Source organism: Hippocampus guttulatus, chromosome 1 (genome assembly GCF_054856545.1).
Source record: "Hippocampus guttulatus isolate MCC_2025c chromosome 1, RoL_Hgut_1.0, whole genome shotgun sequence".
NCBI lineage: Eukaryota > Metazoa > Chordata > Actinopteri > Syngnathiformes > Syngnathidae > Hippocampus > Hippocampus guttulatus.
In genome coordinates, this window is record NC_141261.1 from 24,469,524 (window position 1) to 24,493,196 (window position 23,673).

Sequence of the window (23,673 nt, forward strand, 5' to 3'; positions counted from 1 at the left end):
AACCTTTTTCTGCTCAACTGTCAGATGTCAGTCAAATACCTGTACTATGGCCAGGAAAATTGATGCTCCCCTCTCTGCCATCTTTCATAAGCCCACACATAACTATATGTTTGAGATGCAAAAAAATATCTTCACTTAAAGCCTCCAGTGGCTGGAATACATCTCAACGGGTTGTCGCAGGACTTTCCCATGACAGGCGCTCTAGCGACCACGCTAACCTGAATCCATGGTCCACACAGTGGCTGTCAAGTTGAACTAATTTTTTTATGAGTTCAGTCGGCATGTAGCAGCCATCCTTGAGTAATGGGTGTTGAGACATCATGACGCCGATTTCCAATCCGTTTTGCAGGCTTTTGCATTTCAAAGGCCATTCATTGCAGACAAAAAAAGCACATAGATATCCAACGTAAACCATGTCATAGACTCAATTTGACCTAAGCTATGCATAAAAGAGTGGGCGGAAATAGATTTTGATGGCATGGGACCGGGATTAGGATCTTCCCAGAATGCGGTACAATTTAGCTGAACACAATATTAAAAATACACGGCCATTTTCTTGGTAAGAGGGTTTTGCTGGCCTTGGATCGCGTGTGAAGGTGTACCAGTCACGCGTTTGTTGGGGGCAGATCGCGCAATTGTCGTCACTGAGTGTCTAATTCACCGCTCCATTCGAAATAATAAACCTGTTGTCGTCCTCAGTAGGCTGCCGCAGTCGATGATCACTTGAGCATGCAGGCAGCATGCAGCTCCCGTGGCGGTTATGTAAAGCTAACGGGCTGCCGGTGCATGGCCAGATGCTGCGGACCGTGTGCGCGTGCGTGTGCGCGCACGACTATTTTGATGTGGACTGTATTTCGTCTGTTCGATAGCCCTGCGCGTGAGTGTCGGGCGCGTGCGTGTGAGTTAATTGTGGGATTTCGAGTCAATCTGCCGGCTTGGACGAGAAGGAGGGCTGGCAGCACAGAGCCCGCCCTTAAAGCTCACTGCTGCCTGCAGAAGACACGTCCACCAAACGCCCATCGGTGCTTTTGGGTACTCTGCGGAACCGAGGAGAGAGTGAAGTGCGGAATCTCATCATGATTTAAACCAAGCTCGTCGTCACCACAGCGGCTATCTGTACATGCTTGCGTGAGCTAAGCCTTGCGCAGGGAGCGAAAACACAAGAAGAAGGCGTAGGGGGTGGGGAGCGAGCTGAAGCCAAAAGCGGACAAGTCCAACGGGTCGTGCGTGCGATGCCATCCGCGGAGGAGGAGACACAGGCGGCCGTGAGCCGAGGCACAGAGGGGGCGGCCAGGACCCCGCCGCCGGGCCAAGCCCCCGCGGGGGAGCGCGTAGTAGGCGCCCTCTGGTCCTTCGCCAAATGCCTGGGCGCGCTGCTGCCCGTCTACTTGGCTGGATATTATGGCTTCAGCATCACCCTAGTCCTGGTCGGGCTCGTGGTCTACATGGGCTGGAAGCACGGTCGGCAAGATAAGGCGAGGAGGCTCAACGCGGCCATGTACCTCCTGGAAAACGAGGTCGAACTCACCACAGAAAAGATCTTCCGATTCAAACGGGATCTGCCTCCTTGGGTAAGGACGATGTCAACTCACTCCTGCACCGCCGTGGTCGATCTCCGCAGGTTCGCGTGTCCGAGGCAGCCTGCAGTCATGTGTATTGGCAATTGCAATGGGTGCTTTAAAATACCTCCGGCAGAAGTTAGTTACCATTTACACCCAGTTTCTCTGACCGGCACATCCCAAGTATGCAATAACCGGCAAATCAGTCTGAACTGAGCAGGACTTCACGTGTCAGTTTTGCAGTGGGAAAAGAGGGAACGATTTGCAAGTTAACACGTGAAGAAAAATATGCATGGAGCAGCTCCAGAACTCATGAGCCGTGGACCACCATATCTGGATAGAGAGTGAGAGAGGGAGTATAAACTGCGTGTGCGTGTGTGTTAGAGTGAAAAATACTCTGCAAAGCTCCATTGAATGATCTCAGACACGATGTGAGAAATAATAGGATGACAGTCTGCACTCAGTAAGGTGCAATTTCCACTAACACACCCAGGAGGGCTAATTATTGAAATCTGAAGTAGCTGCTTGGAGCTTTTCCAGGGCCCAAAAGGGTTCCCGAGCTGTAAAACATCACGTGTCGAGGGTACAAAATGCATTGTCGCCTTCACTGTGATCTATTGCTTTCGGAGTGTGTTTTTGGCTCCAATTCTTGCTGTTTCTCTGACATCTCATGCCATTACTACTTGACAAATTGCATCAGAATTAACATTCACCCTATCAGTGTTCAGTGAGGGATTTAGAGGGGCGATGCTCAGGAAAAGAAGTTTCAAGCAAGCCAAGGCATCGTCATTTATCTCGCACGTTTCATACACAATGTGCTTATCAATGTGCGTACTAGCAAAGACAAAACAGCTACAAGTTAACGATACTGCAAAGCAAAGCAGAGAAGAAAAAGTAGCTTACAAAAATTACCTGCGCATACAATGACACTATTTAAAAACATTAACAGAAAACTTTTAAAAACATTTAAAAGTAAAGAAATAAAAGTAGGTTTCTAAAATAGCTAGAAGAAAAACAAATCACTTAAAATGACTTAATCAAAGGTATGGGAAAACCCTGGATTTAAAACATTGGGCTGACTTTAATTCTGTTGGCATCTTATTCCATTTGTGTGCAGCATAACAGCCAAATGAAGCTTCACCTTGTTTACTTAGAACGCTGGGCTCCACTAATTGACCCGAGTCTGCAGATCACAGAGCCCTACTGGGTTTATGTTCCATGAGCATTTATTTAATCTATTCAGGACCCAAAGCATTCAGTGATTTATCGACTAGTAGCAGAATTCCCAAATCTACCCTATGGCTAAGTGTGAGCCAGTGTAAAACATTTTGGACTGGAGAAATATGTTCTGATCTCTTTGTTGTTGTCAGAACCCGAGCTGTACCCTTCTGAATGTGCTGCAGTTGTTTGATGCTCTTAAGACAGAGGTGTCAAATTCATTTTAGTCGCAGGCCAATTTGGAGTTACGTCTTCCCTCGGAGTGCTCTTATGACAGTGAAACCACAAAATTATCACTTGTACACAATAAATTAATAGATTGCTAGCTTTGAAATCAGTCAAGTCAATTATAATAGTTTGTTCAATTTTTATTGTCCAAGTGAGTGTAATCAGGATTATTGCAAAATCTCAACGTTATTTATTAAACAGGACAATTTGACATTTTGGTACTGATTTTAGCAAGTTGACACGCATGATTTGGTTTCGCGGGCCACATAAAATGTCCTGGCGGGCCGGATCTGGCCCCTGGGCCTTGAGTTTGAGTTTATCGAGTTTGGATTTCTCTAGCAAATGATGTAAATTGACCATCACCCTCATAAAACTTTTATTTAGCGGACAGCCAGTGTTTTCTTTAAGTCACCTTTTACCAATTTCATACATGTGTAAAAAGGACTTTAACCACTGTGTAATAACAATAAATGAAACTAAACCACGAGAAGTGAGCAGAGGGGATTGCCTATGGTGAGTTATGCTTTGTAACTTTCATATTGTAGTACTAGTTTACATCAATAAGCCAAGTGCAGGTAGAGTAAATGACAAATGATGTCCTCATCCTTTACTCAACGTTCAGGTCTTCTTTGATTCATGATGTTACTTGAGCCTGATGTAAATGTACTGGGCAGTTGGGCCCAATAAGCCTGCCACTCAATTCACTTTCCACTTATAAGCTTCATCATCAACTCTTTCCTCTTTACCCTCAATGACACGCCCCGAAAAAATTCATAAACAGCCAAAGAAATAGCAAAACACACACGTGGTCTCCAACAACATGCTCTTTGTTCCCCAAGATGATGGTTGGATTCGACTTTGGCTTTTTCACTGTATTCAAAGTAATTATGCTAAGGACTAAAGCTGCGCGAGAGTCTCCCCAGTTATTTCTAACTCCCCTGTCATGATTGAGCCCATGCCTGACCTTTGTTTATTCTTCACAGGTCAACTTCCCAGACGTGGAAAAAGCAGAGTGGCTGAATAAGGTCCGTTGTATTTCCTTGTTTAAGTGTTGGTTGTTATTGTTACATTTGAACAAATTCTGCATCCGTGACTGTTGGATGGCTTCATGTGCCCTGTGACTGGGGGCAGACCCGGCCGGCCTCTCGCTCATAGTCAGCTGAGATGTACTGGACATACGGTCCATAATAGATGGAGGGAATGCTGCTTTTTTTAAGCACATCACGCAACTTGACAAGATGTTCCATAATTTGCTTGGATCAATAGGAAAGTTGACAAGCAAACAGAGCGTAAAGAACGCTTGAGGTGACCCTGCCCCCTTTGCAGCCTCTCCATCAATGCCGCATGCAGACTGCCGGTGCTCATTGGTGTGATGAAGCCGCAGGGAGAGTGGCCGGAAGGATCTCTGAGCTTGTCTGTCTGTGCAGAAACCTCACATCAACAAAGGCAAAATGTGCATGTGAATACTAATACTGGAAAGTGTCCTTGCGCAGGAGCAAATATGATGAACTCTAATGTCAGAGGCCTGCATTGTTTGAGAGTAATTGGTCCAATTCGTCTTTCAACTGTGGAGATTTGTCCTCTTCTGCAGACAAAAAAAAAACTGCCTCTCTTGTAAGTCAATACAAAATCGACTCCGCCCCTGCGCTGTGATGGCTGCTGCATGACCTTTATTGTCTCATGATTTTTGGTGCCGGTGTGACACGCTGGAGCCTGAAAGCATCGGCAGGCAGGCTCATGAAGAGTTTGGGGGTGGAAGTCGGTGGAGCGCAAAGCTCGACAGTGGCCTCACGCTACACTTCACACCCAAATGCTGACACCGTCAACACCAGCATGGCGCAGCCGCCAGGGAGCTTTTTAGAAAATCAACATTGTTCTGGGGTTGTCGCTGTCACTGATTTGATGATGGAAACCTGAAAGTCTGCACGTTTTTTTGGTTAAATGATACTGTCTAAAACGTATGAAGTGGAGAGCAGAGCACATTTGCTAAATTACAAAAGTGAAGTGGTGGTGATTGAGAGCAGCACTCAGGTTGTTTTCTCTGTGACCTTTTTTTTTTTTTTTGCAGCTGCAACGGATATCAGCAGCTTGTGTACTACCCATTTGCCCTTTGCTGTCATGTGTGGGTGGATGGTCGCTTTGCTCTTACGCACATGCAGCATTATAATTTCCCAATTTTAGTCAACTTACTTTTCTATAATCAGGAAATACTTATTGAGATGAAAGGGATTTAAAAGGAAAGCAGTGTTGTTTTGCTGTCTTGTTTCCATGGCAGCAACATTTTGGGAAACGTCTGAGCACCCGAATCAACAGTACAGTTAAAAATAACTGTTTAACAAATCTTACCAGTTTTTTTCATCAGAGCTCCAAAAAAACTTTTTTATACCCATTCCAAATCTACCCTTGTTTTTTTTCCTCTAGCCCATCATGTTTTAATAATAATAATATAGTATGTAATATAGTAATATGTTTAGTCATATTTATGAATGGTTAAAATTAGCAGCTGGTGGATTTTTTTTTACTGAAACTTAGCTATAAATCAAAAGGCATGGTGAAATCCGCATTACGCTACATTATATCTGTCACACTTGAAAACAAAAAAAGGTTAATCTCAAAAAGCTGATGCGCTAATAAAAAAAAAAAAGGAAAAACTTTTTGAGTCTGAAAACTGTCTGGAGAAAAAAAAACTTTACAACTAAAGTAAGAAAGACGACAAGATGAACATCGCGAGCTACATACGCTCCAGTTTTTTGATATTTTCCTCAGTTTATCAGATTTCTGTGGACTGTTCTTAAAAAGATTTTGTGTTACAAAATTATGTAAAAAAAAAAACTCAACTGAAATCAACTGTATTTGGAGAGTACTTTAGAAGAACCACCGCTGTATACAAAGTGCTGTGCGTGGAGCAAAAATAATTCATACAACAACAAACAAACAATAAATTAATTACAAAGATAGTAGAAAGTACGAAAACAGTCAAACTAAAAATCAAGTCTCACTTTGAGTCAAAAGCCAAAGAATAAAAAATTGTTTTAAGACAAATTTTAAAGATGGGCAGCGAGAGGGCTTGCCTATCGTTCAGCGGATGGGGAAAGAAAGGGACCAGCTACGTAAAAGGCTCGATCTCCACTTACTACTCGGTACCTCGAATAGTGTGTGGTCCGCAGAGCTGAGGTGGGTGGCGGAGGACCTCAGAGAGGTGTAAGGTGGAGCGAGGCCATTTAAAATTTTGAAAACAAATAATAGGATCTTAAAAAGAATTCTATAATGTATGGGTAGCCAGTGAAGGAATGCCAAAGTAGGAGTTATGTGCTCCCTCTTACAAGTACCAGTCAAGAGGCAAGGAGCGGCATTTAGGACCGACTGGAGATGCTTCATGGAGGATTGGCTGACTCCAAAGTAAAATGGATTACAGTAATCCAGCCGAGATGTGACGAAGGAATTACTGTTCCAAAGTGCTCTTGAGTAAGGAGAGGCCTAACATTACAAAGTGTTGAAAAAACAGTAGCCCTGCATATTTATCTTTTAGTGGATCAACTTTCTTTGTTTAGATCCTGCAGCAAGCGTGGCCCTTCATAGGCCAGTTTCTGGAAAAGTTACTTCTGGAGACCATCGCTCCAACCATCCGAGCCTCCAGCATTCATCTGCAAACCCTGAGCTTCACCAAAGTCAACCTCGGAGACAAGGTATCAGATCAGCCCGCATGTATCTTTAAAGTTGGGCATCCCTCACAGTGTTCTGGGTCATACCATTTATTTTTGCTTTTATTTATTTGCTCACCTGTTGTTGACCAGTAAAATGATTTAGAGTGATACATTTGGTTTAGTAGCTTCTTCACTTCCCACTATCGCGAGTGGCTTTGGTAATTGCAGCTGTTGTGTTGACAGGCCTTAAAAGTGGTTGGTGTGAAGGCTCACACAGAACACGATAGGAGACAAGTCATGTTGGATTTGTACCTCAGGTAATTATTTGGTGGAAGAAACCAGTCGATCTAGTCAGACCTTGAGATGGTCCTTCAGTTCCAGATGTTTGTCCTTGTATGTTTATTTAAGACAAAACAGTCTCATAATCTCCTCACATCAACTGCTTTCCTTTGTCAAACATGCGTCTTCCCGCAGCTACGCTGGCGACGCCGAGATCAACGTAGAAATCAAAAAGTACTTCTGCAAAGCTGGGGTCAAAGGAATTCAGGTGCGGATTTACAGCGGTGCCTTGAGATACCATCATACATACACACGCTCGCAAAACACTCAGACGTCAGATCATCTTTCCTCATCGAAATGAGTGGAAATGCCGCTGATGATGATACGTATTTATAGGCAATGTCGAATGTTGTATGGTAAGACACTGATGCGCAGGTTTGGCTCATGTATTGATGATATCCAAAGTAAACTTGACTCTGTTCAAATCATACTGTACACCTCTGGATAGACTACAGGCCACCTCTGGACTCATTATGCAAGAGCAAGTATGCATGGGCTGTCTGTGGCCTATAATGCCACTGTGCGGGTGCTCTTAAGAACGCCTCGGTAGACTAATCCGACTTGAATAAGATATACACAGTTTGTGCATCATGAGCAATTCATTGCAGTTTTTTCTACTGTGTGTGATTTGGCCACCTGGGTCAGTAGAATATGGTTATGAAGACCAACGATAAAGTGCTTGACTCAAATACTGTAAGCACAAGTCCCGGTAGATGACTGGATGGAAGGAGCCCAGCTAACTGACCTGGTGGCCATGTTGGCAGGGGCGATGTTCCCATCAAAGGCAATGCGTAGACATTGAAATCAAGTCAAAACTTGCTTGTTCTCAGCACTTCTTCATGAGGTTTATTTTTTTTTTCGTCAATGCCAAACCACATGTGCTATCAACACCGAATATTTGACCCCCCCCCCCCCAAAACAATTTTTACCAGCTAAAGTTTATTCTCATTTCCCTTGTTGTAAATTTACAGCATTGTGCACAACCGCGCACTGGGAATGTGCTGACGCCTGTGCCCCTCCTAGCGTAGCGTCGCCGTATCCACGCAGCGCAAAAGAATCATATCTATCATCTGTCACATCTATCACTGTCCTCAGGAACCTGCTGTAATCAATGTTTTTCACAGAGATGAAAGAATGTATGCCTGTGAGTGTTGTTATATTGTTTGTGTACAGGTGTTGCTGCACGTTCAAATATCCGTTACATAAAGCTTTATAACACCGCCACGTTGATGCTAATCATTCATCCATCTGTGGCATTTCCCGTTTTGTGTTGGCATTTAAATGAGCAAATTTAATGACATAGCTATGTGGTTGTTTTTAGTGCACACCATGTAGTTCTACTTGTTTTATGTTTAGTTTGACAGTACACTTGAACTGGTGGTGGCCATAAAGAGCGTGAGGCCTTTTTTTCATTGAAGAATTGCTCACTACTCTATTTGCCTTACTCTCAATGTCAAGTCTTTGCTTGCAAGTCATGGCAAAAAATAAATGTCCGAAAGATGACAAGTAATTTCAAAAAAACGGAGTCTTGTCACTGGTATCTCAAGGCACCATCGTGGAGTATATATGTATCTATATATGTAAAATGTTTTCATGCATGCCGATGTTCTGGTGGAATTACTTAACCCCTGTGCTTCTCTCTGTAGCTCCACGGCAAGCTGCGTGTGATCCTTGAGCCTCTGATTGGAGACATTCCACTGGTGGGAGCCATCACAATGTTCTTCATCCGCCGACCTGTAAGTTTTTAACTTCGACTAACTTTCACTCAGCATTATTTCCCAGATTGCTTGTGTGCGTGTGTGTGTGTGTATGTGTGTGTGTGCGCGTGCATGCGTGCGTGTGTGTGTGTGTGTGTGGTGCATAGTTGTTTTTCTATGGCTTCATCTGACTCTGTGGACAATTATAGAGCATTATCCCAAACATTGAGTGGGTTAGTTTTAGGTTTTTGAAACACAACACCACCAACAAGATGACTTTCATTTTGTCTGGATAATGTGTCTGACTTTTGCAGGTGCCCCAAGCACAGCCTTTAACCATGAAAAAGAGCAAAACTAAATCCAAAGTGTCAAGTTTGCAAAGTGTCTGCGTGCTGCTCCGCGCTGCTGAATGGCCTGTCTGAGCTTTGGGGGCGTGTCATAGCAAATGGTCAGGCGTTTCTCATTTGCAGACTGCATCTCAATTCTGATTGTGTGATAGAAACTGGACATCAACTGGACTGGTCTGACCAACCTCTTGGATATCCCCGGACTGAAGTGAGTTGACCAATTCCATTTTTACCCCGCACAGCAAAGTTGTCCAAATGCTACATATGAGAGATCCACAATCAATTGCATCAAGTGTTTTTAATATTGCCCCCTTACCCTTTGAGGTAACCACAATATGAGACATTTTCCTCAGTCTGATGAAGTGCACTACTACACAACAGTAATAATGATCACAATAATAATGCTGATGGTGTTAGTCAAAAGCCAGGATTTATGTTGCAGCTGTTCAGACATATTCAAGTGAATATGTTATTCAGTGTATTTTGGCATCTGAATCATTGCAGATTTTGGGTCGATGCCAGCCTTGCATGTTGCAACCTTTGGTTCCATTAATGTTTTTGTCTTTATTGCCCACCTTATTTTAAGACTTCATTCATTTGAAGACCCACATGTCATTGTTTTTACTATAGAATAGTAGAAACCTAAATGTGATTCTTAAAAAAAAAATGGGACTCAAAAAAGCTCATTTTTTTCACAATTGAAATTGAGTGAAAATACGATTCGGGCGCTGTTATGACTGTACATATCATGTCAGTTTCAAAATTGTATTCTCACTGCACAGCCAGCGAGCTTTGTTATTGAATACTGCCGCCGTGCCCAACGTTGTCGCCGCTTTCTGTTTTGTCAGTGTGTCCTTTCCCCGCGTGTCCCCAACATCATCCTTGCATTCATTGCAGTGCCATGTCGGACACTATGATAATGGATGCAATTGCCTCCCAACTGGTCCTTCCCAACCGTCTCACCGTTCCCCTGGTGGCCGACCTGCAGGTTGCGCAGCTGCGCTCTCCTCTCCCAAGGGTAACTGCCTCTGTACTACATGGTGGCCCGGGGAACTAGTTGCAATCCACGTTGCCGGCAAAGACATAACATGACTGCCCCGCAGCAGGGTGCAAATGATATCTTTCTGCACGTGTCTGCAAATACCAGGGAGTTGTGCGTATCCACCTACTGGAGGCCGAGGATCTGACCGCTAAGGACACTGTCATCAAGGGCCTGATTGACGGCAAGTCAGACCCCTATGCTGTGCTTCGCGTGGGAACCCAGATCTTCACCTCACATCATGTGGACAGCAACCTGAACCCGCAGTGGAGGGAGATGTATGAGGTGAGGCCGGTGTGTTTTTATGCAAGAAAAAAAATGCAGAAGCAATGTAAATTGTATACCAACAGTTGTGAGTCGCATGACGCGTGCTCTTCCATTTCAGAAGAATTTTAACACCTTCATTGGCAGTGGCAATTTGCAACATGTACTTATTAGCTAGCGATGCCCTACACACAAAAAGCATTTTCCAGTTTGGCTCGTCTGCTCATGTGCCGCTTTAGAGTGCCTCATTGGCTGTGAGTGTTGTGCGTGTCTTAGAGAGAAGGTGTAAGAGTGTGGGCCACGACTTTGGCTGGCATAACTGCTTCGTTGTCGCAGCGTGGAAATGCCCCGCGACAACTCGTCGTAATATCTTCCAGCTGGACATATTCTCACAGCTCTAACATGCAGTTATGTGACGTAGGACAGGTGCTCCACAAAGTAGCCTCCATTTTTCACGGTCGTAGTAATGGTATTTGATTGACAGCTGACAGTTGAGCAGGGTGGAGTTTTAGCATATTCCACAGAATGTCCAGAGAACAGATTTATTACCATTTGAAGTCTCATTTTTGGGCTGTTCACGAACATAATTTCTCTGTGGCGTGCCACATTTACAAAACATGTTTACTTTCACTTTAGACAGACTTGAAAATGTTAGGAAGGAATCAAACTATGCCCACTACATGAGATAGGTAGTGTTGCCAGGCTAAGTGAGTGCTGTACTTCATCAAACGTTGGAGTCATAGGTTATGTGGCGCTGCTTTTACTTCCTTTCATGAATGATTCAGTCGGTTTTTGTTTTTGTGCGCATCACCCATTTTCATAGACAAACACTTTTGTCAGTTTAGTGAAGATTTATCTTCACTGCCAGCAGGAAATCGCAACTTCTGTGATAAGAAAGTATTTGCGGAAACGTTTCTCTCATGGGCATGCTTGTTTTCTCCTTTGACTGGGGAGGAACATTTGTGACGCTGAAAAAGTTCAACCAAAACTTACTCGAAATAAGTGCTTCTGAACCTTTATTCAATGATGTGCCCCTTGTGAAATATTTATTTTCAGGCAAATTCCCCAAACCAGCTCAAAGCAATTTTGGATGGGGGCGGGATACTTAAAAGTGAATACTGTGCCATCAGTGTCTGATTAAAAAAAAAAAAACAGAACTCCATTTGTAGTGCTATCGCTTGAACTATATGGAAATTAAAATATATCACTGAGAATGAACCAATACAGTACATCTTTTTTTATAGAGCGCCAGTGAGACATTTGGGCTTGTGCCTCACTGAGGATCTTTGTTGTTCTCAATGACAGGCCGCCAACAACTGTGATCAAGCTTTTTTTTTTTTTTGCATGGATGCTACTTTTGAAATTGATTTTAAAATCTCACGTACCCGCAGTGATACGTGTAGCCCCATTTCAGACTCACTGCTCTAAAGGAGTCAACTGAGTTCAAAAGTCTTTTTTTTTTTTGCCGTTGTAATGGTGTTGTGTTATTGTGGCGTGTGTGTGGCTGCCCCTGTGTGTGTGTGTGTGTGTGTGTTGTCCATTTTTGTGAATGTGCGTGTGTCAGGTGATTGTCCATGAAGTACCTGGTCAGGAGTTGGAAGTGGAAGTCTTTGACAAAGACCCAGACCAGGATGACTTCCTGGGAAGGTAGCTTACTCCTTCTGATGATGTCATTTGTTCGTCTCACATCATGTCGCTTGCTTGGTGTTGAATCTGTCTGGCGATGCGTTTGGAGGGCCTTGTACATTTCAACCGGCTTTTGATGTCTCTTTCAGAGTCAAGGTGGATCTTGATATTGTGAAACAAGCCAGAGTTGTGGATGATGTAAGTTGTTTCTAATGGCTTCAGCGTTCAACATTGTTGTTTTTGTCTCACGCTTGCTCAAGTGATTCAACTTGAAAAATGGCTGAACAAGATTTTTGTAATTCTGTAAGCATGTGACAACACACATGGATCACATGAAAATTCTTGTGAGCCTCACTCTGGCACCCGCTTTTGGATTGAAGCCTGCGATTAAAAAGGACAAAAATATGTGTTGTGTTAATGTGAGTCGGATGTTTTTGTGTACAGTGGTTCAATCTGAAGGACGTCCCATCCGGCAGCGTTCACCTCCGGCTGGAGTGGCTTTCTCTGCTGTCTTCTGCTGACAGATTGACTGAGGTGAGAATGCACAATGTGTGAAGCAAAATCACCACACGTCATTATTATAATGTGCAGGATTACTTTCTTCCAAACAGAATACAGTATATTTATTGGGAAAGAAGTATCACTGGAACCCCTAGATAGTCGCGGGAGCAGTAAAAACTGATGTGCGATTCAACATTTGTGAAGCATCAAACGGACTCATTGTAAGGATAAAAAATGTTACTGTTTCTGACACTTTTGGATAATGGATCAAAATGACCCAGGGCTATCGTTGCTGAACAGGAGTGTTGAAAAATGCCACATATTGTATTTATAGTGTGCATTAAAGTGCTCCACAGTGAAATGATCAAGTTACAAAGTATCAATTTATGAATTCAAATTAAAGAATTGAAATATTTATTATTAAAGTAATTAATCATATACCAACCAGACGTTTGCCATTTTACGGGCAATGTTTTTTTTTTGCTTTTTTTTTTTAAACTTGCAGATGTCAATGGAGCGACTGGCCTATTCATACACAACAATAAAATTTAATAAAAAAGTATTTTAATTTAATATTTGTTTGTTCTGTTCATACCAAATACGGATTCTATACATGCTTCAAATGCTCAAAGGTAATTCATGCTGTAAACAATTTAAGAGAGAAACTTTACGTTGTTAGTGGTACAAATTGTTGTAGTCATTTAAAAGCATCACCTTGTCCCCTCCTCGCCTACATTTTATGTGCGCACTCTAAGTGCATGACTGATCTCCAGTCTCCTGCGTCATTTTGTGTTTTGATTGCCCTCATTGCATAAAATCCATCCTCACAAAAATTTTATTCAGTGCTTTTTGGCACTCTCAAAGTATTCATTGCATCATTTGCGAGCCTTTCACTACTCACCAAAGTAGACTGGATACGTGAGAATCATCTGTAGCAATAATGATTTAAGTAGAGCAGTTATTGTCTCCTCAATGCAGCTTTCTTATCTTGGAAGTTGCTGGTTCTTCTTTTTCCAGCTCATTATTTTTCATTTTCCCTTTTCTTTTTAAGACTGATGAATTATGTTCCTTTTTGCGCATTTTTCTTCGCTTGTGGGCTTACTTTTTTACGACTGTATCATGTGACCGAGATTAGCGGTTTGATGTTTGAACAGAGGCACACGTGGATGCATCCGATTTTTCCAAATAAAACCTGTTTCAGACTCTGATTTTTTGTTCATTCTCAAACATCCCACATACAGGTATCGGTCCGCAACTCTGTGGTAGGGGACCACTGATGCAGACTACCTGCTGATAGTGTAACTTGCCCGGGGGCTGACAATGCACGTTTAAGAAGTGGGGCTAGTTGTTGTAATTAATAGAAATTCTATCTCATCACTTCTTCTTTTTGATTTGTCCTCCAGGTGATTCAGAGAAACCAGAACCTGACCAGCAAAACCACAGACCCGCCATCTGCTGCCATCTTGGCCATCTATCTCGATCAGGCTCACGAGCTACCTGTAATATCGTTGTCTCTTTCAAACAGTCTTGTTTTTTGTTTTCATTTGCACACTGTCAAAATGCTTTTATCGTGTTTCAGATGAGAAAGGGCAATAAGGACCCAAGCCCAATGGTGCAAATTTCCATTCAGGATACAACTCGAGAGAGCAAGGTAATTGACAGTGCTTATTGTAGCAAACCATCAACCTGCTAGCAAAATAAAATGTTACCCCTTTCCTTGACAGAACATCAGCAAACAGCTGCAGCTCATTCAGAATCATTTCTGACCAGGACAAAAAGATCAGAACATAGGACGCCAGTTAAAGACTTCACACTAGCTGTCGAACAGATTTTAAAATTCTGCTACTGGATTATAAATCGCTGAATGGTTTAGGTCCTGATTACATTAAAGAAATGCTCATGGAACATAAACACTGTAGTGCGCTGAGACTCGAGTTAATTAGTGGAGTTCCAAGCAAACATGGTGCATCGGCATTTAACTGTTCTGCTGGACACAAATGGAATAAAATGCCCACAAAAGTGAAGTCAGTCTGAATTATAATCAGGGTTGAAAACTTTGCTCTTCGCCCACACATCTGATGAAGGTCATTTAGAACATTTCTGTAATCAATTTTTCCTAAATAAATTTTTTTGTGTCGCACGTTCTTGAATAGCAATTTTGACAAAATACTTTTTGTTTCTCTGCTTTGCTTTTAAATGTTGTGCATTCTTTGTATTTTAAGTGTCTTAACTTCTTTTGTTGCCTTGCAACTATGTGAAGCACTGTGAGTTACCGTGTGTATGAAATGTGCCGTCTTGCCTTGCCGCCAGACTTGCTACGGCTGCAGCAACCCCGTGTGGGAGGATGCGTTTACCTTCTTCATTCAGGATCCTCACAAACAAGATATTGACATTCAAGTAAGTGATTTGATTATTGACTTTCTCCACTCCACCTGGATTGATTTTTTTTTCTCTTCTTTCTGGTTCCACGTTCACTCATCAACGTGGATGCGTTATCATCGCGTGTCCTGCTGTTTCCGCCGTGTATGTCAAATCAGGTGAAGGACGACGACCGAGCTTTCTCCCTGGGCAGTCTGACCATCCCTCTGGCTCGCCTCCTGGACTCCCCTGAACTCACCATGGACCAGTGGTTCCAGTTGGAGAATTCGGGTTCAGCCAGCCGCATTTACATCAAAATTGTTCTTCGGGTTGGTTATTTAGACAAAAGCTCATGATGCACAGTGTGGTTCGTTGCTTGTTTTTTGTTGGACATGTGCCAGTACAGTAATTATATAATGGCACAAATACAAACGCTGCTCTGTTGAAAACGACACAGATTCACCTCCACGACTTCTTCATGCTTTTTTTTCATCAAGTTTTGCATCCCAGTGCTCTAAATTCATAGTTGCTTTGAATGCAATGGTGCAAACTATTCCTCAGGATTGTCAAGCAGGATAAGCAATTTTTCAAAATGGCAAAATCGTTGGAAAGGGGCCATTGTTGTCCATGAATATCGCTCATATCTTAAAGTCATGGTCACTTTTTTTGCACCGTGACGCTTAAAGCTGCGCAGTGTTTATCTGACAAAGGTGAGTGACTTCATGGCAACTTTTGCTGCTGACAATCTCTTGTATGTCTCCAGGTTTTGTGGCTAAGCGATGATGCAACACCCACCACACCGTCGCCCCACCCATTAGCTCCTGGTTCAGGTCCTGGTCACGGGGGGATCACAGCAGAACTAAACCCGATGGGGGCTGGCGGCTTAGCTAAACCGCCACCTTCACGCCCGCAGCATGCCACGCCTGACCCAGAGTTTGCGACTGAGGTACCGTAATTAAAAAACCAAAGGTTTCAGCTTTGGAACAAATCTATTTACAGGTACTACATATGATAAAAATGTAAGTTTAGTTCTTTCAAGTCATTCACTAAACCACTGGCAACATAGCTCCCTAACTCCAAATGCAAACATTGTCATTTCGAGCATTTAGTTGCAGAAAATGAAAAATGATCCAAATAGCGAGACAGTTGCGTGTAAATGAAAGTGGCAAGTATGTAAGCATAAGCAAAGTGCGGTTCACGCGTGCCACTAAAGCAAGGCCGGCTTTGTCCATAGGGAGTGCTTCGAATCCATCTGCTGGAAGCCCAAAACCTGATCGCCAAGGACAACTTCATGGGGGGCATGGTGAAAGGGAAGAGTGACCCATATGTCAAGATCCGTGTGGCTGGTTTGACCTTCCGCAGCCACACCATCAAAGAGAATCTCAATCCGATCTGGAATGAACTCTATGAGGTTTGGTCTGCCTTTCATTTTGTGCCTGCTGGGGTGGCTCCCATCACGTCATACAATGTTTGTGGGATTTGCAGGTGATTCTGACTCAGCTGCCCGGCCAAGAGGTACAATTTGAATTATTTGATAAGGACATTGATCAGGATGACTTCCTGGGAAGGTGAGTCCTCGCTTTACAAAGCAAAACGCTCTCTTCTACAGCAGCCATCTGAGTAACCTCTTTGCAGGTTCAAACTGAATTTACGTGATATCATCAGTGGACAGTTCATCGACACGGTGCGTGGCATGTTACAGAGTCGATGTGAAGCGTATGTCTCGGAAATGCTTGATCGATGGCAATGTTCTTGTCACAGTGGTACACTTTGAACGACGTCAAGTCCGGTCGAGTTCACCTGCTGCTCGAATGGCTTCCCAGGGTGTCCGACCTTCCCAGACTGGAGCAGGTTTGGCTGAAAATAAAATCAAATACCGGTGAAAGGGAATCTGTGGACTCCCATATTCATCAATACGCAGTATTCTATTTGTATGGACACCATAATGTCAGGGAATGGGGGCAGGGATATTGTGGGCAACCTGGACTCTATTGTTTCTCATCCTCCTTTTTGATAATCACTCTGAATGAATCTCTCTTTCCCCCCCCCCCCTCCCCCCACACCTCCCCGCAAAGATTCTGCAGTATCAGTCGCAGCAGATATTCCAGAACAAAGTCGTGCCGTCGGCAGCCGTGCTCTTTGTGTATGTGGAGCGTGCTCACGGCCTGCCAGTAAGATCACATCATCACATTGATCTCATGGTGCACTGGCTGAGTATCAGCATGTTTTTCGAACACTGCAGTATGCAAGTACCTTTGCAGTCTGGATTTATTATGCATACCATAACCATATATGGGAACGTAAATGAGTGTGACAAGTAAATGAGTATATCAAATATACCTGCTAAATCCTTGCGTTCTCACCCATGGACAACTATTATTTTTCAGTTGAAGAAAAGTGGAAAAGAGCCAAAAGTTGGAGCTGAGGTTGTTCTAAAGAATGTGTCCCACCGTACTAAGGTAAGGCAATGCCTTTTTTGTGAGTGAGGGGAGCCCTCCACGTCCTGAGGTCTGTCAACTGATTTTTGCTAAGGTCTATGAGAGGTCCACATCGCCTCGCTGGGATGAAGCATTTCACTTCTTGGTTCGAGATCCCAGGGATGAGATGCTCACCGTGAAGGTGAGAGTCATCGACTTGTTCTCACTTTTGAAGAGATGAAGCAGCAGCCGGTGAATGTGTGTGTGTTTCTCATTAGCTGTCTCACAGCTGGGGCCAAGCTCTTGGGTCCTTGACTCTGGCTCTCAAGGAGGTGATGGCTGAGCCCAACTTGGTGCTGGACCGCTGGCTTGCCTTGGATGGAGCTCTGCCCGAGAGCCAGATCCTGCTGAGGGTGACCCTCAAGGTGCTGTCAGTGCTGCCTGCATATTTAATCTCAGTATTTTTTCTTGATGTACAACTGAGCAAAACCAATCCATTCTTTTTAACGTTCTGTAGTCCAGAGTTGTTTCAGATGTAACAAGTTGTTGTGTGGTCTGCAATCGCACCGAATGTCTTGTAGATCTTGGACACACAGTTGGCGGTATGCCGCAAGGCCCCGGGGGATAGTGATGGCGTCACCGTCATTCCCAGATGGGATCCTTCCCATCTGGACCTCAGACACCGAACTGGATTCACTATGTGAGTAACCATCACCCCGTTGGGAAACATACTCACCGGCAATCAATACTCCTGCTACCGCTGGTAGGATATTAATGTGATAATTGCATTATACAAAGGATAAAGATGTTGCTAATTTTGGGCTTCAGGAGCAATGATGCCACAACCTTTTCAAGCCAGGTGAAGCTCACCATTGGATACTCCACAGAGGAGAACAGGCTTTTCATCACTGTCCATGCATGCAGGTCTCCCTTTGTACTGTCACATGTGATATCACACTCATATTTTCCACTCGCTAAAGATTCCATGTACGTACCCACAGAGCCCTGATAGCTTGCTCCAAAGACGGAGCTGACCCTTACGTTACTTTCATGCTGCTGCCTGACAAGAAAGCAACCACAAAGAGGAGAACTGCCACCAAGAAGAGGGACCTTAACCCAGAATTTAATGAGAGGTGAGACATTTTATGCATATATTAAATGCGTATGGTCTAAGACATATTTGGAATTATGCACCCAACAAAAGATTGACTTGCTTGTGTCATTTCACACTTGATGGGTTGGCTGGCACTCCAGAGACTAAACTACTTGTATTAAAAGCAATTCAAATGCATTTTTTTTGTCGTGATGCTACCTTTCAGTGATGCTACTTCCGCCATGCCCTAATTCTGTAGGTTTGACTTTGACCTCTCATTGGAGGAGTCAGCACAGAGGAAGCTGGATCTCTCTGTGAAGAACAGTGTCTCCTTCATGAGCAGAGAGAGGGAGCTGATTGGCAAAGTAAGCATTACTGTACTATCATGAACCGCATCCTGCAGTAAGACATCGTATTCTCTCTTGCCATAGCTGTCGCACTATGAACTGAGTGTCAAATCAAGAGCTGGAGCATATTGTTGCACCCCCAAATCATGTCCAATGGCTAATATAAATTTGCCACCAAAATCGCTAATTTATTCCGCAGACATGTCGATGCCACCAGCCAAAGTCTGCGTTCATCACGACTCGCTCAACAACATAAAAAGGCTGTAATACTTCCTCAAAGCTAACCACTGTGTTGACATCATCTCCGCAAAGTCTTTTCAAAGGTTTCTGACAGTCATGAGTAACACAAGAAATAAAAGGATGAAGTGAATAAGCAGTGTAATCGCCAATGTTAATCTTCACACAAACTTTATGGCTGATGCGCCGTTTTCTGCAATGAAGCATTACAGCTATTGAGTTTGAACAAGGTGAGGATAAGCAGTTTGAAAAGTGCCTGGATGGAGGGTCTAAAAAACAAATGAAAAAAACAAAACAAACATCCAGAATCTTCAGACAACATCATGCTGCAATGCTACCGCAGGATGAGGAAGCAGTGGCGATACAAAAATCCTCAGACAGTTACAACACTTGAAGTTGTCAAAATGGGGAAAAAAAACAATGTTTTTTTTTTGTTTGGTTTTTTTCTCAAAAAGAGTGGACTATATTTGGGCATACGGGGTTGACAGTGAGAATATGTCCAAAGTTTGTTCCGTAAAAGTTGTTGAACAAAACAGTAACGGTCCCGATAGCTCTTTGATGGCGTCGTAGTCGCCCACTTGTTTGAGCGTGACGTGTTTTTCAGTCAGAAGAAGCACGGTGGGGATCTACCACCTTGCATTCCTTGTGACTTTAGAAAATACATCCGTCGTAGCATCACCACGTCACATGAAGTTGCGGTGTTTGAAAGTTCCTCAATGCTTGCAGCTGCAGCTGGACCTGGACCAGATCGACCTGAAGACCGGCGTCACACAGTGGTAAAGATCTCATTTGCTTGAAGTAATGCGGATTGCTCACGTATGCCAAGCAGTCAACAAGTCTTTCATCTTTGCAGGTACGATTTGGTACCGGAATCAACCTAGGAGAATACATTGCTGCTCTTCGCTCTTGTTTCACGTTTCGTGTTGCTTGTGTGCTCCGTGAATTGTGCATGTATATTCAGCTTTAATGGCATCTTTGCTGAAGAAGGAAAAAAAAGACAACACATCTGCTCCATAAAACAGCCACCCATCAGTATTTATGAGACAGGAAGCTAGCTTGTCATTGAGAACGTTTTAGCAGTGCTGCATCCTTGCTGTCTTAGGCACATTCTTCAGTAGAACATTTGGCTGAGTAGATATTTATTAATGCAACTATGTTGCACAAATGACCAGTTTGTATGTTACATACAATGAAAATATATAAGCCTGTAAAAGTCATTTTTCAATCGTATTCTCACAGCGGTTTAATATCCAAAGGTACGGCTATGATGTACAAATTTATAGCCTCGAAGATGACTGAAAGGATTAGAGGGGGAGTTTTTTCTCTTTTTTTTTTTTACAAATCTTAATACAAATCCCGATATTGCTTTGTTTGTGTGTTTATATTGTTGCCTTAGGTATTACACAACTCTTAAAGGTTCATCAGTGTTACACAATTATGTTCCAAATGAAGTTTTATATGCTTTGTGAGGAATATTGCTTTTTATAAATGCAAATATTACAAAATGAGACCCTTGTGTTGAACTTGGGCAACCGAGCTGAGAAACTGTAAGCAGTCTCAATCACTGTGCTTTTATGAAGACAAAACTTTGACAGCACTCAGAACTCACGGCATGCTTGCTTTCTTGCATTTGTCATGCTCGATGCAGCACTCGAATGCTGTTAGCCTAGTTTGTCTCACAAAGCAGCTGTTTCAGAACAAAAAAAGGCAACACATGCTAAGAAGTAGTAGTGGCACTTTGTGTTGCACGGCTGTTATTTGATCACCAAGACCCTCTAGACCCTCACGTGCATTTGGTCAAGAGAACTGGATTAATGGTGACACGGAAAACTGCATTTTTCCTTCCCTTTTTTTAAACGTAATATCCATAATATAAGATCAGCTTTGAAGTTGTTGAATAAAGTTTGCATTCACACGATTGGTTTGTCTGTCTTTTTCACCTTAACTTTAGCCCAAATGAATGCCAAACGTCCCACTGAAAGGTAGTAGAATCGGCAGTCACTTGTCAATATGTCACTCAAGCTATTGTCTCAACTATTGATGGAATCTCATTGTATTTTGGGGATCCGTCGCTAACGCCCCAAGATGACACCAAAGTAAAGTGAAGTAGTAACGTGGCAAGGAAGAATGATGAAGTGATAAAACTCATCTGATGTAATTCTTTGTATGGTATGGAAGAGCTAAATTTAATCTGGGTTGTTAGAAGACAGGGACTTTTACGGGTTGAATTGCTGACATGATGCAGTACGAGACAGCATCCCTTCACTTCTGGTGCTTAAAAAATCATGTCGAGCCATTTATTGTTAATGGTAATGGTTAGATCAGTGGAAGACTTAGTATTTAGCAAAGTCAAGCAATTCCATCGCGGTTAGAATTTTTGTGGAAAACTGAATAAAGTTTCCTTTAAAGTAATCAGAATTGTTTTCGTGCTACCACTTAAAACACATGAAAACCTTGAATCTTTCAAGATTGTTTTGAGTGCTCCATATATACAAATAAATACTGTCCGCATCTATTCCATCTTCTTACTGAGCATGTGCTGAAATTATTCAGGAAGGGGCCCGCAAAATAAACTTGTTGGCCCATTGTGAAGATAATGAAGGCAGGTTTTCCCAGTAGAGCGTTAATGACAAGAGTTAACAAAGTTTTTCAGCAAAATGACGGTCTGGACCTTTTTCATGGTGACACACAATCTGCATAATTTACAAATCAAATGGAGAGGGACACGGCCGACCTTTCCATTATCAAGATGTGAGTATTAAAGCAAAGTGGTCTCTTTGAACTCTTTGGAGTGTTGATGAAAGTTCTTGTAAAGGCATGGAGATGATTGCCTAGCAGTAAGGAATCCTCAGGCAAGACTTTAAGGACTTCACCTAGCTCAGCAAAAAGGATCATTTTGTCAAATTAAAACTCTGCAGTTGATGATAAACCTTAACTTTTAAAATCTGCTGAATATACTGTATGTTGGCCTTGCACTCCCCCTCTAACGAAAGACTAATTATGCCGGTGTGGAAGATGGGTTGAGGAATTTCTATGAAAAGAGTTAATTTAAGTAAAGATATCCTTTATTTGTCCCACACTGGGGAAATTTTCAGTCTATAGCAGCAGATTTTGGGGGGAGAAAGAAGTAATGAGGGCGGCATTATTCAACGAGTTCTCGAGCAAGGTCAAAGTGCAATAAATTTTTAATCCCAGCAAGTGGCGTCAATGTGCAACTTGTGTCCAGCTGCTTCAGTGAGTGTCGCTGCAGATGTGCAAGGCAGGCCATCGGCGAAGGCGTGATTGACATATGGTTGGACCAATAGCCTTGCCGTGCTTCACTGTGAGGGGGGGGGTATCCGACACGAGAAGCCACGCCCACTGTGTAGAGCCTAATCAGGATCACACAACAATAATGAATGGAAACACATCGTAGCCAAGTAGGAAAGTCAAGCAGCGACTTCTCAAGTGCTGCTCGCGATTTAGAAAAGCGGAAACTTGGGCCCGTGGCGGAAAGCAGTACCGAAGAAGAGCGGACTGGAAACGCATGAATAAATGGCATTTGGACTGAGCACAACGAGACTACTGCACTGTCAGTTTTTACATGGGAGAAGTGGAACCTTTGGATTTTTACGTTGATCGCATCACTGGAATAGTCGAGAGGTTTTTATTCTTTTGAATTACCCGTCTTGGATTAATTTAGAACAGTTTTACAAAGTGTATAAGAAAGAGCTGTGAGAAGCAAAATGGGTAATATTGAAAGTGTGGACGGCCAGTCAGAGATGAAGCATCACATTCTGCCCCTGAAGGTGCCCATGCCGGACCCCACTGAGCTGGAGGAGAAGTTCGCCATCGTTTTGGTGAGTTGTGGAGCTTCTGAAAGCAAACGCACCCATTACGCTAACTGTGGAAACACTTTGTCGCAAAACCCACGTGTCTTCTCTCACTTGTCTTTTATTGCAAATGGAAGAAATGCAAAACATTGGTGAATTAAACCCAATGATTTTTGATGTATTTGAAACGAGACCTGTGTTGGGCCGCCCCTTAAACCGCCTGGGTTACCCCCCTCCTTTCCTGTGGTTCTTTTGTCTCCCCCAAAAGTCAGACCACTCAGCATTTGGCTGGAATTGTGAACCCAGCACGGCGTGGATGGGGGGAAGAGAGATGTGCGGTGTGATGTGCGCGCGTGTGTGTGTGCGTGCGTGTGTGTGTGTGTGTGTATATATATATATATATATATATATATATAAGTATACTGTAGATGGTACACATGGAGGGGATATGACGAGTACATCACTGCATTCTGTGTGAGCACACACACACTCACTCGAATGAAGTTGACCTCATGTAATGATGAGCTCTCAGTCAACAGCCACTTCTACTCTCAAGTGACACTGTCACCAGTGTGAAGTTTCCGGGCCTTTCCCAAAAGAACAGATGACACTTTTGGTTCTTCTTCCCCCCCACACACACACTTTTGGTTTCCCCAGGGTGTTCTCCAGTTCAAAACAAATTGAAGACATTTGCATTGTGTTTCCCCTCACTCTATTGTAACAAGAGAGTAACAACAGATTTATTTATTTATTTATAATGGCCTCTTTATTTGTCAAGTCGGATGAATGTCTTCATAAACTCAAGCTTTCACTTTATTGAACTTTTTAAGTGAAGAAGCCCTTTATATTGTTAGCAATAGAAGACCCTTTCTGTTCATACTATTGAATTCCATATGGCCTAATCAGAGGCTGGAATAAATGGGACTCTACAGGTATGTTTGCATAAA

General features: G+C 43.0%; 2 protein-coding genes across 6 annotated transcripts in view; both read left to right on the plus strand.

Moving 5' to 3' along the window:
• Positions 1–729: 729 nt before the first annotated feature.
• Positions 730–20,832, plus strand: esyt1a (extended synaptotagmin-like protein 1a). Its single transcript, XM_086121778.1, has 31 exons — positions 730–1,571; positions 3,989–4,030; positions 6,557–6,691; positions 6,893–6,966; positions 7,124–7,196; positions 8,635–8,724; positions 9,185–9,240; positions 9,930–10,050; positions 10,180–10,356; positions 11,900–11,982; positions 12,111–12,159; positions 12,406–12,495; positions 13,866–13,961; positions 14,042–14,113; positions 14,773–14,859; positions 15,000–15,149; positions 15,584–15,766; positions 16,055–16,231; positions 16,306–16,388; positions 16,456–16,504; positions 16,582–16,671; positions 16,896–16,991; positions 17,208–17,279; positions 17,353–17,439; positions 17,516–17,662; positions 17,819–17,937; positions 18,066–18,161; positions 18,239–18,370; positions 18,590–18,695; positions 19,641–19,690; positions 19,768–20,832. Exons 1-31 carry the CDS (start codon positions 1,233–1,235, stop codon positions 19,793–19,795), a joined length of 3,249 nt encoding a protein of 1,082 aa, XP_085977904.1. The 5' UTR covers positions 730–1,232; the 3' UTR covers positions 19,796–20,832.
• Positions 20,833–22,328: 1,496 nt separating this feature from the next.
• Positions 22,329–23,673, plus strand: part of fmnl3 (formin-like 3) — a 33,783-nt gene continuing 32,438 nt past the window's right edge. For all 5 annotated transcript variants that reach the window (XM_086121829.1, XM_086121847.1, XM_086121839.1 and 2 more), the window contains exon 1: positions 22,329–22,753. In XM_086121829.1, the coding sequence (XP_085977955.1) occupies positions 22,640–22,753 (114 nt within the window). In that variant the 5' untranslated portion in view covers positions 22,329–22,639. The remainder of the gene's footprint in view (positions 22,754–23,673) is intronic.